Source organism: Ostrinia nubilalis, chromosome 16 (assembly GCF_963855985.1).
Source record: "Ostrinia nubilalis chromosome 16, ilOstNubi1.1, whole genome shotgun sequence".
NCBI lineage: Eukaryota > Metazoa > Arthropoda > Insecta > Lepidoptera > Crambidae > Ostrinia > Ostrinia nubilalis.
The window spans coordinates 5,397,072-5,414,096 of NC_087103.1; the positions used below are offsets into that span (position 1 = coordinate 5,397,072).

Consider the following 17,025-nt stretch of genomic DNA (forward strand, 5'->3'; position numbering starts at 1 on the left):
GAGAAAAAAAATAAAAACAAAAATCACTAAAATCATTTTTCCTAATCAACTGAATGCGTTTACGAAGCACTTAATACGCTTATTACGTGTAGTTTTAAGAGCTCTATGAAGTATTATAACAATTCTGAATTAAATGTTATTAGTTAACGAGTGAGAATATTTTTGCATAATTTTGAAGTAAAAAAATAGGTAACTTTGAATTTTGATACCGCGAAAACTACGTGGAATTTTCAAACGGGAGTTTTACTATCATGTTTGTATAACTGAGCTCTATACGTTTCATCAAATCAATGAGAATGTCCGTTTATACAGTCCCATAACACACTGTGCCGTGTTACGTTGCCATGTATTAATAGTTATTAAAAGGCTGAATATGAAATATGATAAAGGCAGGTTCACACTCAAACTAAACGCAGAACATCGTTACGAATAAGTTTATGATATTCTTGTAAAAGGTAAGCAACGTTTCGTTTAGTATTGCTAATTAAACGGCATTTCTTTTAGTATTGCTAATATCAGTAAAAGGTGATTGAAAAAATTACGTGTCATACGAGTAGTACGAATGACCAATTGGTTATAATTATGACATAAAGAGAATCTCTTGACAGGCACATTAACTCGTAATTAATATGGCATGGCATATTAACGTCATTATCAGTTGTAACATTGATAATACGTTATAGAGCCTTGCGGCAGTTATTACTGCCTAATTGCATTGTAAAGATCTATCAAATATACTATGATAAATTATAATCATCCAAAATTAACTTATAGTGTGTAGCATTATCTGAGTCTGAGAATAGAGTCTGATGAATACTACACACGATCAGGTGTCAGTCAAGGTAGTACCCTTGGACCCACACTTTTCTTAATCTTTATAAATGACCTACCTACATGTGTTAAATTTTCTGAATGCCTACTGTTTGCGGATGATCTCAAACTTTGTTTGGGTGTCTCCAGTGTTCCAGACGCTATAGCATTGCAAAGCGACATTGATGCGGTATTAGAATGGAGTTTCGTCAATCGCCTAGCATTTAATACTGACAAGTGTAAAGTAATTACTTTTACACGTAAACGTTCTCCATTGAATATTAATTATTATTTATATGACACTCCACTGGAAAGAGTCGCTGACATACGAGACCTAGGTTTAATGCTAGATTCTAAGTTGGACTTTCACAAACATGTGACAAAAATTTGTAAATTGGCTAGTAAGTTATTAGGGTTTGTTATAAGGACGTCTGCTCAATTTGACGATATTAGGGTAGCTAAGATATTGTATAGCGCATACGTCCGTAGCAAGCTTGAGTATGGTGCTGTCATTTGGGATCCCTACGAGGATAAATATGCCTTAATGATAGAAAAAATTCAACGCAAGTTTGCTCGCTGGCTGTATAAAAAGAGATACGGATATTACCCCTATTTGTACCCGTCCTTGTTTGTCTCCGGCATGGTTGATTTGGAAACCCTTAAGTTTAGGAGGATAATGTCAAGTATAATATACTATTTGTCGATTATACATGGCAAAATTGATAGTCCACAAATATTAGCGAAAGTAGGCTTATCAGTGCCTACGCGCATACCACGGGATGTTACCGGGATGGTTGAACCGCGTCGCCGCCCTAGGCTGCTACACCGGCCGGTCACGCGCACCACTCGCGCAGCGAGCGCGCCTTCTACCCGCGCATTACGTTTAATCGGGGACTTAGTTGCTCAGCACGATATCGACATATTTGCCGACCGCTTAGGTACAATAATGGTATTAATTCATAGATTTTTGTGTAAGTAATAACTTTGAATAACTTTGACATTGATCTCTGGACATAAATGTATTTATCTCTTATTCTTATTAGTAGTCTTAGGTATGACATTCTATTTTGGACTTAATTATTTTATGTATATAATTTTAATGTTATTTGACTATTATTTAATTTATCGTTTTAATTATTTGACAATTTTACATATTGAAATTGCTATTATAAATTATCTGTATTGTATAACTTGTTGGCGCGTTGGACTTTCTGTAAGCCTTCAAGCAGATTATAAATAAATAAATAAATAAATAAATAAATTATACTACAACATTTCTATAGCGTAAACCTGCTTACAAAAACAATCAAAATAAGTTGTAATACCATTAAACAGCGGTTGATTACTTGGTGCTCCTCATAAGTATCCTTGTAGATTTAGTCCAAAAAATCTCAGGACCGAGCTCGTGAATACTTATTAAGAACTTTAGTCTTTAGAGAAAACATTATGAACACTTCTCGTTTAAAAAATAATCTAGATTAACTTGGAAATGTGTCAGACTTGTTTACAAAAAGTTTGTAACTAAAAACCTTAATAGCAGCTGCTCAGACATTTTATCCTCAATATTTAGGCACTAATGAATTTGCAAAAGACCGCATTCATAAAACAGGGTAGAGCTAGTTTAGTATTTTCTGTCACATTTTTTTAGTGTACCTACTAAGTAGTGATATAAAATGTCGTTTACGGACTCTACACACCAAGGCTTGGTGTCGGCGGCTTTATTTTTTTTTAATAATCTTGTACCTACACTCTTTGACTTTGATAACATGTCTTATATTGACGATTCATGTCTTCGGGTATGGTGTGTAGACTGTAGACTGAATTAGGTAACACCATGACAATATTTATGGTTCTGTTCTAAAATGTGCCAATGTAACTCTACCACAAAGGCTTTTCAGCACGTGCCTAATAATTACATAAAGAACGCTATTAGTATATTATGACCATGTGAAGAAACAAGTAACTGAAAATTGTCATGTGTTTGATTTTGCCCACAAAATGCCTTATTTCACTCAAGCTAACCACCGCATAAGTATGAACAATATGAACACACCCTATGCTTATAGCTCGTTTGTCATCGTTCACGGCTAGCCTATTTAATTTTAGATCCAGGGAAATGAGCTGGAAGTAACTTTGATAGACAGCTCCTTCGAATATAAAGTTGGCCCCGCGTCTACGTCTTTTCTTGACAACGTGGATCGCGCTATAATGACTGGTGTTTTTAAAAAACAGCTTTATAGAACTTTGTGAAAAGAGTCTGCGTAATGAAGGATTATACGCCTAAATATTGCAATATTCTGTTTAAGGTTGAACCGAGTTTGAGAGACATTTCTTAAAACAAGATTAACGCATTTCGTAACGACCTCTCTTCCTATCTTTATTTTTTTTCTATTCGCCTTTTTAGCATAGTGTCATGAGCATGATCAAAATCTAAGGCCTCCAGCCTCCAGATTCAATGCGACATTTGAACTATACAATACTTTTTGGAAAATACAATGTGAAGTGAAGTGACAATGTTCTAATCCAGCAAGATGTAGTATATAGCAGAAGATCATTGTGAGTGAGAAAATCATGAGAGTTCTACGCCCAACAGTGGGCTCAAGCATGCTGATACTAATAAAATTGTCCATTACTCCGAATTTTAGACGCCTTAGCAGTAATAAAGTCAAACCACACGTAAAATAGGAAAAAGTTGTGAACTAATTTTTTGTACAACAAAAACTGCGCAATTTACAGTTCGTAAACAAACGTTCATTGTCAGGCTGAGAGTTAATAAAGTTACAGGCACGAATGGCTGGTTCCATGAAAATTAGCCAGTTTCCTATTTCATAGTCACGGGGCATAAAATTGGTAAAAAGCAAACTTTTACGCAAAACGCTTCAGTCGCTAGCAGCGCTGAAATATTTTCAAAACACAGTACGGATGAGAGCACATCAGACAAATTTTTATTGTAAAATAGGCTCTATTGCAACGATATAAGATACCAAAATTTTTAGTTTTATGTGCTGTCTGTAAATGGTGTAACGATTAAACTTAGGTCGCATGTCAAACATCAATGTTGAAAATATTTTAAATATCTGCAGTGAAATACTAGTAGTTAAATAACAGCAACATGTAACGCGATTTAGAAGAACTATTATTGTCCTGTTTGAGCTAGGATACTAATTTTGTGTTAGACCCGTATTCACAAACGATGCTTGCTTAAGTGAAGCAGCAAATCGAACGCACAGCGTTGAATACAGCACTGTAATTGGTTCGTGTGTGACCCTGTGCGTCCACGCGCACTGTGAGATCTCATTGTAATGTTTGTGAATACGGGCGTTAGTGATTTTTATTAAGACTTTATTAATAGGCATGAAATGAAGCCCTAAATTCGACTCTAATTACTGTGATTAGTTGAATTTCGATGTGATAGACCAATTGTTCTATTCTAGTCTGTTATTACAGGCTAGAATCTATTTTTAATATAGACTTTTTGTAAACACAATTTTAGAGTGTTTTTTTTGTAAATTGACTTGAGTTGGTATATCAATTCAAAAATATCAAAATGCCATGCGAGGGGTGGATTTAATTTTACTCTAATATGACTTTAATGATCTTTAAAATTTCGTCGAGTATTGATTGTCGTGTGATTATTTTTATCTTTACAAATACGTATAAGGGAAATAAAAAACTGACAAAATGTTTCAACAGTTCACTGCTTTATTAAATAGCGCACAAATATAACTTAATTCCCTTGATTATCACTGTAGTGAGTAGAGTGTAAAATTATAAACAAGTAAGCTAATAAGAATGTCACCTAAGTATAGTGACTTTTTTATTGTATGACAAACAAATGTATATGTCACCGTAAAATTGTGAATTCCGTCAGATTATAATCTGACGTAGTTAAATTACAATCTAACCTAACCTAACCCACTGTTATTTTACAATCTAACGCGTTATTTATAAACTGACAGAGTTCACAATTTCACGTTGACATTATATATGTATAATATTTCACTGAAATAGTTATTGTAGGACTAAAATATGCAAAACAAAACAAAACTACAGTTATGCTAACAAGAATAGTCAAGGGAATAATACAGTTATTTCTTTAAACGACCCAAACGGTATTTACAAAGTTCCAAACTAACTATGAACATCAGTATGACTTCTAACTAAGTTCTGAATGGGAAATTAACTGAGCTGAAAAATACAACTTTTTAAAATACTTTTTGCAAACATCTCTATTATAAAGAAGTTCTCGCTACGTCACTATTTCTGAATTCATACAAATTCAAGACTTGGACAGTCAGCAGTGTATCTTTTGGACACGGTATGCTACAAATCATATTAAATCTGGATGATACTAATATCAAAAGCAAGCCCATACCTTTAATGGGTTCAATAACATGTTATGCCTGTTGTTATTGCACAGTCATGCAAATATTAAACTGTCATTATTTTGAAAGATAACTTTCAGTTCAATATCGATTTATTCTTTCACCTACTGGGTAAGTACTCAGATAACAACTCAATTAAATTCTCCTTTCAGACCGTTCAGATATCAGAAATAAGAAACGCAAGGAAAAGATAACCAGCAAATAATTATTTCCGCTGTCGTGTTAGTAATTTTCCAAATTACATTTTCACTTATCGAACGAAGAACGACCAATGAAAAACATATTAAACTGCTCAACCCAGGGGACGTGACCCAACTAACAAATTGCTACAGCTCATAATCATTAAAATGCAACGTGTATATTCGTGTAATTTATAAAATTGACACATTTTCTTTTGCTTTGTATCACAATTTCTTAATATACGCAAATTGAAATACGAACCTTATAAATTTGGTCAGCTTTGACTACTCTTAAATTATGTAAATAAAATACCTGCTTGTGAAAGCTCAAATTATATAAAGCAGACGTGCTTTAAAAGCACGTTACAAGTTACAAAAGTAATTTTAAACCTAGTGGAAAAGGCCGTCATACAAGCGGTTCTGTTTGCTCTGAATGGTAGTTTCACTCTTTATTTTTTCTTTGTTTATGTATTAAATTGGACTGAAATCTGAAAGAATGCGTATATATTTCTTTTATGTAGAACAAGACAAGTATTTGACTGCAACCGCACCTGTTTTTAACCGACTTCAAAAAAGGAGGAGGTTATAATTATGTTCGGCTGTATGTGTATTTTTTTTAAGTGAGGTGATTGGGACGTCTATAAGTGGCCCTGAAAAGGGTCTACATACTAATAAAGAATTAATACTAAACTGGATTACTTAACTGATATCTTGTTTAAATTTTTCACTAAGTATTAGTGATAGTTTCCTAGACGAAAAAGTTCATGAATCTAAACTTTTGTTATTTCGAAAATTTACTCGGCTCAGACGAGAGAAACTCGCGGTATTAATATTGGAATACAAAGTTCGCGAAACTTTGTTATGAATTTGACCAGACTATGGCTAAGCTCTGCCAGACGAAGTTGGTTCATGGTGTTTTTTATTTCGCGAACAAAAAAATGATTGATGCTTGGTTTCTTTGTGTATTAAGTATGTACCTACTCTTAAAAGTTATTAGTCTGGACAGTCTTAAGATAGTATACAATACTCGTGTAATGAAGTAACTACTATTACGGGTAGTAGTTTTTTCTGGTATGGTGTGGACTAAATCTAAAGAAAACTTTGACAACTTTAGGTTTGTATTTTGGTGCGATCTCGCTAATAAGTACTAAGATAATTCCAAACAGCATTATTTTTCTATAAAATCCCAGCCAGAAAAAATATTTTAAGCTATCGATTTTACGAGTAAAGTCAACATTTTATAGAAGGAAAGTGGTTTTTGTAAAAAACACTTCGACTAGAATAAGATTCACATAAAATCAAACCCGTTCACTGTGGGAAGTTATGGGGAAATCACACAACTTTCAATCGTGGGGTTTGAAGTAGTATTCCATAGCTTCTTAACTTGGACCACCTCATAAAACGCAAATCTTCGGAATGTTCTCTCGTAAAAACTTTCCACCTCTACCGAGATAGGAGTTTAACGATTTTTCCTATAATAGTCGATGCGGAAGAAAATGGCTCGGGCGAAAATAATTGCCTTTTAGAACCGGTTCTAATACTTTCTGATAGAGAAGCTAACTAATGAGTTGGTACAGAATAGGGAAGAAGAAAACCTGATCTTGGCATAGTTTGATTTGCACATGATTGTTTATCTTCAATGTGGTATCTGTGTCTTTATGTGAAAATTTATTGGTTTGAGTTAAATTATTGTATGAGAAATGTTCTCAATATTAGCTGTAGGTATATTTTTGCTAAAAATTGAGCAAAGTTAGCGATTATACTTTTCTGAATCAAGGCGAGATTCGAGTTGTGAGATTATTCAACACATTTGGGCTGAGTTGCACCATCTTATTTAACTTTGACAAACGTCAAAAATATGTTAAACTCCATACAAAAAGCACCGATTATCGTTATAGTTACGGTCAAAGTTAAGTGGTGCAACTCAGTCTTGGTATAGTAACTTTAATGTTCCTCTAAAAACCCACGACATACCTCCGAAATAAAAGTTAAAAATGTAGAATAATTTTCCCAAGTCAAAAGTATTCAAAGCGCGCGAGACAATCCCAGCCATTTACTCCGAATGGACCACATAAGTAGTTGTACCTAAGTACTATTTCGTAACAAAAATACATAGTCTGACCTACCCTACTAAATTATACATCGTAAGCTCAGTCCAGTCTAGTACATCTCCTGAACTTGGTAGTTCAGGTTAACTTTGTGAATACATTTACACCAAAGTTGCACTGCGCTGTTTAACGCTTGAATGTTTGAATGCTATGCAGAAATGGCAGAGACAGTCAGAGCGGTTAGTTCTAAATGGCTACGACGTTCAAATAAGGACGTTCTTCAGACGTGATAGGGTAAGAATTTGACTGTGAATTATACAGTAAAACCATAACGTTCATCCATATTTATATTATTATTATAATTATGCGAAAGTAACTCACGTCTGTCTGTTATCTTTTCACACTTAAACCACTGATGAAAAGAGCTATAGACCCAGCTTGAGAAAAAAAAATCCTGCCCTGGTAAAACTGTAAATAGTTTTAATCTCGGTTTTTTGATTGACCAAAATTATAAAAAAGTATAAAATAATCCTTCATTAACAACCAGTTTCACAAAAGAAACACTGGCAAAACAGAAATTATAAAACCACTGTAGAGAACAAAAGAAAAAAACATTGTTTAACCAGAAACAAAACACAAACAAAAGAAGTTAATCCGATAAAGCCAACCAAACAGCACCGTATGGGTGCAATTAAAATATCTTTTCCTGAAGTAAGTAAGAATTGAAACAATGTTTTAACCGTTTACCCGAAATAAAATCCGGACCATGAAATTGGATAGTCTCTACAAGTCTAGCCAACTAATGAGGACTCCGCATTCGGCTTTGGGTCTAGTAATTTCATGGATTACTTATTTAAACAACATTTCTGCAAGTCTACAGCGAAGTTAAAATGGCCTGCTTAGTGTTGAAGCGAGATTCTCTTCATTATTTAGGCTGAGTTGCACGGGCACCACCTTATTTTAAACGTAACTTTAACTATAACCGGTGTTTGTTGTATGGAGTTTGACAGCTTTTTGGCGTTTGTTAAAGTAAAATGATGCATCCCAGTCTTACCGTACTTGAAATAAGGATGATTTGGAGTGTCAAGAAAAGCTCAATACCATGTAAAATGTACGAATGACGTGACTTGCAAAGCCTGACAGCAAGGATTTGTACACCTAATGTTAAATTATAAAGAGAAAAGTACTTTAAAAAGATGCTGCTAATATAGCCAGCTATATTGCTGCTATAAATTGAAACTTACATAAAAAAAGCTATGGCACTAATTTCATAAATTACGCTTTGACGTGATATTGTATGATGATGACATAGGCGTACGTAGGTGTGCAATGACTATTACTCAAGTAATTTAATACTTTATGGTATAAAAGAATTCAATCAATTTCCACTACACGTCTAAGCGCTATTTCATTATATTAACGTGGGTTCACCTAATAAAAGCTTGCTCAATTAACTCAATTGATTCTAGTTTCTAGACAATTGCTCTACCAATAACCGTTTCCAATTAAGAAACGCTTTGATTAATATGTAGGTATCAGATATTAATTTTTCCTACACATTTTATTGATCAAAAGTAAAAATAAGTCGAAGTAATTTTGATTTATTAGGTTAGGATTACCTTGAAATTTGCTTTGTTTCATCAAGCAAAAGACAATGATAATGAGTTCGCTTAAAAAGATATCTTAGCTAATGAATCCCAAAGTTTCTTACTTATTGGAATTCGTAATATATCAAAACCGGCACTAATTAGACGAAAATTGTACAATCGACAGCATATCAGCTAAGTATTTATGTTTATTGCAAAATGACACCTATTTAAATTTGCATAAGATACAACAGCGACTGGATGTCGTACTTTAAAGGTACTTCATTTAAAAACATAGCTATCCAGCAGACTATCCGCTACGTGGGAAAGAAATTATACTTTAACATTAGCTAACAGTTTCGCTTAGTTAGCTCAGGAAAGTTTTCACATTTATTCCCCAAGTTGTCCCATTCCCGCCCGCATCTGGACTGGGACATAATTAGGTAGGTACAGAAGGTCCATGTCCAATCAAAGGCACAAATCTCTGGAATTAGGTAGTGTGATAAACTAGTTACTCTGTACATCTAGACTATTGGCCTACTAGTACTGAAACTAACGCTGTAGAACTGTATTAACCTAGCTTAAACGGTCTATGTGGAGACTGATCATAATTAATGGAAATTCTGATTTGACCTTTTCTTCTCTTTTTAATGATTGGCTTATTATATTATTTCAATATTAAATTACTAAACGAAACTGTGACCCAAAGAATATCGTCAAGTGTCTATCAAGTCCATGTTTTGCTTGAAAAACAAAAATTGCTACATGAACTACAAAGAAGAGAGTCGACTTTCTACAACCTCCTAATCTATGATCAAACAGCTCTCGGGCATTTGTCAGAACCGATTGTTTGAATCGATTCCGTTGTCCAAATGTGCCGAATGAATCGCTCATGAACGATTACCTTGATTCAAATTGGGGCAATAAAATACCGATCGGACCGAGTGCTCACGGAAGTTTACGACTCGTAGTAAGGAATTTTAATGGATCGATTTAAATTTATCTGGTAAGGAAAGTATCGATGCATTTTATAATTACGATGTAAAATTTAATTAGGTATTTATAAAGTTTAATTTACCCGTAACTTGTTTTTTTTTTAATTGAAATGCTTTTTAATAATGTACTTGCATCAAATAAATACTTTTGTTTCTTTATTTCTATCTAAATAAACAAATTTGTCAGGCGGATTTATTTATTGCAAAAACAAAATAATGTATGCTTAATTTGATTTTTTTTAATGGTATGCTCTTCCCTATGTAAAAGGGAAACACTAAAAGAAAAATAAACTAGTATTTTTGGAAGTTATGTCTGAAATTTTAACAGTTCCGTACAATTACTTTCTCTAAGATATTACAGATGCCAAGTAGCAAACTGCTTTGTGAACATTAGTCAACATTACAATGGCTTGTGCAAGCACAGCATAAGCACTTGCCAAAACATACGGTCCTTTCTCCGCACTGGTACGTTCCCAGTACAGCGTTATGTCGCTTAGCAGCCGTTTATCTATGAACTGACGATTTCTGTAATTGCGAGAAACAATGATTAGGTATGCCAAGTTGGCTGAATGCCAAAGAATAAAACTTGTTGCTCCACCATAACATAATCGGGGCGGAAAAAGAAATGGAGAGGAAACACATGTTTATAAATTGAGATATACTACTTCCAGACGCTGAACTTTACGCCGAAGAATAATATGTCATGCCAAATATCGGTCAAGAGTTACGACATACAACATACGGATTACACATGGATTTGTTAGAATCATTTTATCATGCAGATATTTACGGGAACGAAATAATTGTGTTCTTGTCTTGGTACATTAAAAACCTACTGAAGAAGATATAGTACGACTATGCCAAATATATTTTACTTTGTGGTCAGAGATAAGCTTGTATACAGAGGACAGTAAAATGGTCCCGTATTACTTACATTACAACTAACAAAAAAGTCACAGTTCTTAGGTTGTAGTCGTCTGCTGTACATCATTGAGTCAAATCTTGCTAGCTTGATGATCATTTTTATCCTTTTGGTGATGATTTGATCCAACTATTAACAAGTTTATTTTAGTGACAACGCTTAGCAGTAATAACGAGCAATGCGAAGACTTTGCCAAGTATCGCGAGTTAAGTGACCGCGACCAACATTTGTCCTGTGGATTTGTCAAGCAACACTGATTACGAGACCACGCTGGCAGGAGTCCAAGCAATTGCCAATGTACTGAACCTGTTGCTTCCCCATAATGGACATGAAATAAAAGGAGGAGAAGCACATGATCAAACAATCACATGAAGTTATAGTTATACTTTTAAACAACCGAACTGTGTGCCAAATGTGTCTCAATTTTTCCGCTACTTTTCTTCAACAACAAACGATATGGTGCCTGTCCAGGTATATTTATAATGCGGGAAGAAGAAAGAGATGGTCACAATTCGTGCGTCAGATAGCTTTAGTTTAATTATTCCCTTCTTTGTAAAGAAAAATACATAAACGTATTATGAGACCGAAATGGTGCTTTTCCAAAGTTGTGTTTTCTCCAAAAGACAAATTTTGAACATCATAAAATTAACCAAAATGAGCATGAAAATGTGTTTGAACAACAACAAGGGGAACGTTGAAATATTCCTGGGAATTTCATCAAGTTCCCAATACCATATTAAAAGTTTGATAAGGATAATAATAAAACTCCCACTGATTTTTATAAGCAGCTGGGATTATTTATTTATATAACATGAAAAATATTTAGTATTACCATTTCTGAGAATTTGATCAAGAAAAAGCTTTTCAATTTAGTAATTGTTTAAATAAGGCGATAAGATGTTAAGAAGTCAATTAGCAAGTTGTTAAAATAAGTAAGCTAAAACAAAATTCACGAGTAAATAAGGTAATTTTCCGGAAAATTCATATGTTATTTTTCTTCATAAACGCTGAAGACTTAAGTTGTGGAAATCACGATAAACAAGTCTGAGGATAAACATAATACTTCTGTTGATAAAGTCACAATGTCTGATATAAAACACGATGCCAAGTCCGTTAAATTGAGATAAATTAAAACATTTAGAGCGTGTTTCGCCACCTACTGATAAAGTCTCTGATAGCCCACTGGTAATTTACATGCGATTTAGATAGGATAGATTTAAAGACTTTTGTTTTCACAGGTTTCGGATAGAGATACGAGTATGTGGCTCAAATCACTCAGCAAAGTTTAATTTGTTACATAGCTTTTAAGTTGAGATCCAAGTCATCTAATTAACTAGTAACTTATAGGTATTTGCTGGAGTGCGTTATATTAGGTCAGATTATTACTTTACGCTGAAAGCGATTTCTAACAACTATCTGAAACTTCATCAAGAACCGATAAATCTTGTCCAAAATCTTCACCGTCAAAGTTCCTATCAGGTACAAAATATCCACTGACCTGGACATGATACGGCGCCACCTTCTCCTCGCCCTTGATCTCGACGTTGATGTGCAGTCTGATGGCCCCGGACACGGCTGACTTGTCCGTCCTCTTCTCCAGGTTGTACCACACGTCCATCTCACCGGACAGTGTCCGGACCTGTTGAAAGAATTGTTTCAATAATGGGACCAGGACAAAAGATTTTGTAAGCTTTCGCACACTTCTTATGACAAACTCAGAACCAATTGTCTGCTTAAGCTTATTAAATCTGTTTTTTGTAACATTTATAGTTGTCATATCGGATTACCTATAATATATTAATTAATGTATTTGGCTGATCGTCTGAATGTGACCTACCAATGATTTCAGATACGATGTTCGTGACTAGTCACGATGCCCTAGGGTATCATTATTGCAGTTTGATAAAAATATAACTGTAACTTAAACATTACTCTTATAAAATAGTGACGTAAATACAAACCTCAATAATGGTCTGCCCCAAGAAATCATCAGATTCTCTCGTTAGTTTTTGCCGCAGTTTTGATTTCAGGTCGTTGTCTTCATCCCAAACTCGCACTTTGATTCGATCGGAGGAGTTGTGACATTCACTGCAAGATATTATTATCATGAGTTTCATCAGAAAAGTACCAAGCGCTTATTTTATTAATTAACGTTTTAAGAACTAGGACTTACAAGTAAAATTTCTCGTTCCACACAGGGTTCAACTCCTGGGGCATCGTTCTTGTTCTCTTCTTCACTTTGCTTACTTGGACGGTCACGTACGGATCTGAAGTCCCGCTCTTATCCTTGGCGATCAAACCTTGGGCACAGATAACTGCCCGCAAAAGGGCCTATTTAGAATTCAAATTCATTTTCATCCAATAATTAATTCACAACAAATACATTAATATTCCTCAGAAGAGGGAGACTTGAAAGAAAAAACATCAAACGGATGTCTTAGTAAATATGTTTCAGAAAAAGGTTACAAGGGACCATTTTGAAGACGACCCAATGGCTCGCCTCAGTAAATCCTGGTAAACGTATTACTGATAATCTCTTGGGAAAAAATATACATCCATTTAGTGATTATATCATTGATAATTTGGACTGTTTCATAAAAACCTTTTAGAAAATTTTGTGCTGAGTTATTATGTTAATTACACACTAGCTTACCTCATATACCTTCTACGAGTAAAGTACTTACCAAGCATTCAGAACTATTTAGAACCTGTGGTTGTCTAACAGGGTGTTGTGTGAGCAGAACGGGCTGGGATCAAGAAGAAGACGCTAGCTTCAACACTACCAAACTTGTTATCTATGCCGAAATTCCATGTCTAAATCAAGGTAACCATAGCGCCTACAAATTCGAATTCACTAATGCAAACTTCAACCAAGAAGAAAGTTTCGAAGAAGAAGTGAGAAGATATGCGCGGGAATCAAATCTAATGGTTTCGGAATTTTCACGAATCGGAAAAAGTATTGACAGCCAGAGAAAAGTAGTGAAGAAACTGAGGATAAGTTTGAGTAAATCAATTTGGTGTTCGGGGTCTTCATTCTCCATGCTCAATTCCATCTAATTTATCATTCACTTGTATCTAAAGTAGTTAATCAGTTATAAATAGGTTAGTTAGTAAACATTCAGTTCGTTTTCAATTTGCATCGCAATAAGCAGGCTTCCGAAGGTCTGAAAATGTTTAACGCAAAATTTACTTATAATTTGTGAAATTCATGCAATTTGTGTCAATTTAGCAGACGTGCTGCCAAGTTGTGGTTTTGCAATCATTATTAATTAAACGTGGCTTTAATTCGTGTCATATGGTGTTTAGGGAATACAAAATTCGTGTGCGTGACTTGATTATCAAATTGATATCATCATTGTTCCTTGACCGTGTAGAGTGTTAGATTCGTGGAATTTCCTTGTGTTGATGAAAATCAAGCTACATTGTCGATGGAGGTGATTGAGGCGGTGCAGTAACGACCGTGATTTGGTTGGGTTAGTATTTGAAGTTAGGTTTGTAGTTATAGAGTGTTTTCTTGATATCTGCTAATAATTCAAAAGTCTAAACTAAAACTATTAAGTTGGATTTGGTCAGTTTTAATATGTTTTCAAATAACTTGTTTATTCGAAACATACTCAAAAGACCAATTAAAAAGGTATAATAGGAAATCGAAAATACAGATAGTGAGAGATAGAGAAAGTGGGTTGAAGGTTATCATTAGCAGATGTCAAAAAGTAAGGAGTATAGAATAGGCGAAGAGTTTTTGTCTAATAGATCAAAACTGCGAGCGTGCGGTTCATAGCCGCAAAAGACCACGGCAAACCTGTAATGGCGATCTTGCAAGACCATTTTGATGTTCCTTCTATAGTGATTTGCTCGGCTTGTTCGAGACTGTCTATGTGAGTATCAGGGTCGACGTTAAATGTCCGCCTGGTCGCCACATGAAACGAAAGATTGATAACAATTTAGTGTTGAGTGTGTGTTGTGTCTTCCTCTGCTGAACCAGCCGGGACTCCTGGGAGACCTGTTGGGGAAGGTCTGTTAGTGCCACGGTGCATCTTCGAACCTGTGATAGCAATTTTGGCGCTCCATTTTGACGTTCCATCGAGGACTGACTGCTTCACGGTGCTCATGTGTGCTGAATGTGGCTCCCCTTCGATGCTGAACACGCGTCTGTCACATACACACATGTGTCAGCGTATCCGTTTGGTAAAAAACAAATTAATTTTGGAAGAATTCTGATTTTGAGTGTTTTTTATTAATTTGTGTCTTATGAAAAACAAAATCAAAAAGCTCACCAAACTTAATTTGGTGCAATGTTGTAAATAGGTTCTCGAAAAGAGTGCAGAGCATTTTGTGATAAAATATTAACGATAAAAATACCTGTACTTGTGATACTCTGAAACATTATTCTTCACTTTTAATATAGAGTAAACAATCAAAACTAAAATCTTCAGTACCTGATCAGTTCGAAGATTTCGGGCTTTTCCCTTTCGCGCTGCTTCATACGTTCCTTCATGGCAGTGATGATGGAATTGGCTTTGTCTTCGGCTCCGTGTTTGGAAGACTTTTCGGCAGCCCCTGCGAAACACACTGCTCAGGCGGTGCCAAGACTGTTCTGGCAGCCGCGGGTTGCGCCGGGACGGCCCCCCCGCCCCGCGCCCGCGCTCGCCACGACCACTCTTGGCCACGACCTGACGAGAAACCAACTTCGGACATATCTGACGCGGTGACAAACGGGTGCCAGATCTGATCAGGTCATTAACCTCGAGCGGCGCTGGTCGGGGCGAACGCGAGCACGGCGCCTGTTGATCAAATCAAAAATACAATCTCACGCATTAGAAAAATATAATTAAATTTTAAGGTACAATTCAGTGCTAGATCATTTATCCAACAATCTACCACTGAAGCGCAGGGCGTCAAGATTGTATTTACATTAAAATACCCTTTGTATTTGTATGTATCAGTAATGTTCGGTTTAGTAACACCATGGAATATATTCCGTTCTTGTTTCACATGTTTCTTTCTTTCTGTAAACAAAAGCTGCTCACACGTCCTTAAGGGATTCGGTAACATAAAAACAGTTAAATAAACACAGAAAAGTGGAAGTCTAGAAAATAAACAATGAAAACAATAATAACTAAAGGACCACATATAATATTGAAGTGGACAGACATTGGATTGCGTGCAGACACTGCTAACAGGCACATCTTTACAAAATTGTGATAGATTTGTCGGGTTTGTCAGGGGGTTATGTGTTACTAAAGCTCCTATATCGATTTAATAGGAAAGTTGTGTAAGATAGTGTAGAATGTAAAGTAGGGTATAGAAAAGTATAACGTAAGTAAAACAGTAAGTACAACAAGGGCTTTGACAAGTTTCGGCGCTGGGCGGGGCAACCCGAAAGTAATGGACGAATGACGAGACCGGAATCCCTATCTACGTGATCTATTGAATCCACACTTCGAAAGCCACTGTTGCAAATATAAAAGACCTCGAGATACAGCAAATGAAATTGTCACTGAAATATATAAAAAATAAAACACAGTTAAACAAACAAAACAATATGTAGATAGTGTAGATAAAACTTAAACGATACATATAAATAAAAATTACACAAACAATAGAAATTATCGATTAAGTAATAAAGAATATGAAATGGAAACGAACGTAATTAACAGTAATTGAAGTTAAGAGTATAATAGTAGGCAACGTAAATGGATAGAAAAACTGCTTTCAAAGTGTAGACTGACAATGAGGTGGCGTGCAGTCGACCACTAAATTGAAATGGTGTTACCGCGGTCACTCGCCTAACGACTGCGCACCTATATGATCGTGCAAATGTCGCTAAAACCGAATCATGGGAACAATAAAATTTTGAAAAATATAATGTAGAATGTATCGATTGTAAACCGATAGCCATGCACACCGACGAAGCAATGTTCAAAATTATCAATCGGAAGGGAAAAATCTCATGCGTTTTATTATATGAGGTCAGGTTCATAATTTTGAAAGAAGGTAAAAAAAGAATCACAACAGTAATAAATAAAGATACAACACCAATAAAAATAAACGGTTGGATCGATGTCTGTCTCAATTAAGTGAAACCTTAGAATGCCGC

The 17,025-nt window shown here is 35.2% G+C and overlaps 1 protein-coding gene across 1 annotated transcript in view; it reads right to left on the reverse strand.

Moving 5' to 3' along the window:
• LOC135079283 (protein unc-13 homolog A) overlaps positions 1-17,025 on the reverse strand; it is a 69,903-nt gene that overhangs the window by 40,799 nt on the left and 12,079 nt on the right. Inside the window, exons 6-10 of the mRNA XM_063973900.1 lie at positions 15,365-15,485; positions 14,971-15,077; positions 13,099-13,240; positions 12,887-13,013; positions 12,424-12,564 (exon numbers count right to left, since the gene is read on the reverse strand). Coding sequence (XP_063829970.1) covers positions 12,424-12,564; positions 12,887-13,013; positions 13,099-13,240; positions 14,971-15,077; positions 15,365-15,485 — 638 coding nt within the window. The remainder of the gene's footprint in view (positions 1-12,423; positions 12,565-12,886; positions 13,014-13,098; positions 13,241-14,970; positions 15,078-15,364; positions 15,486-17,025) is intronic.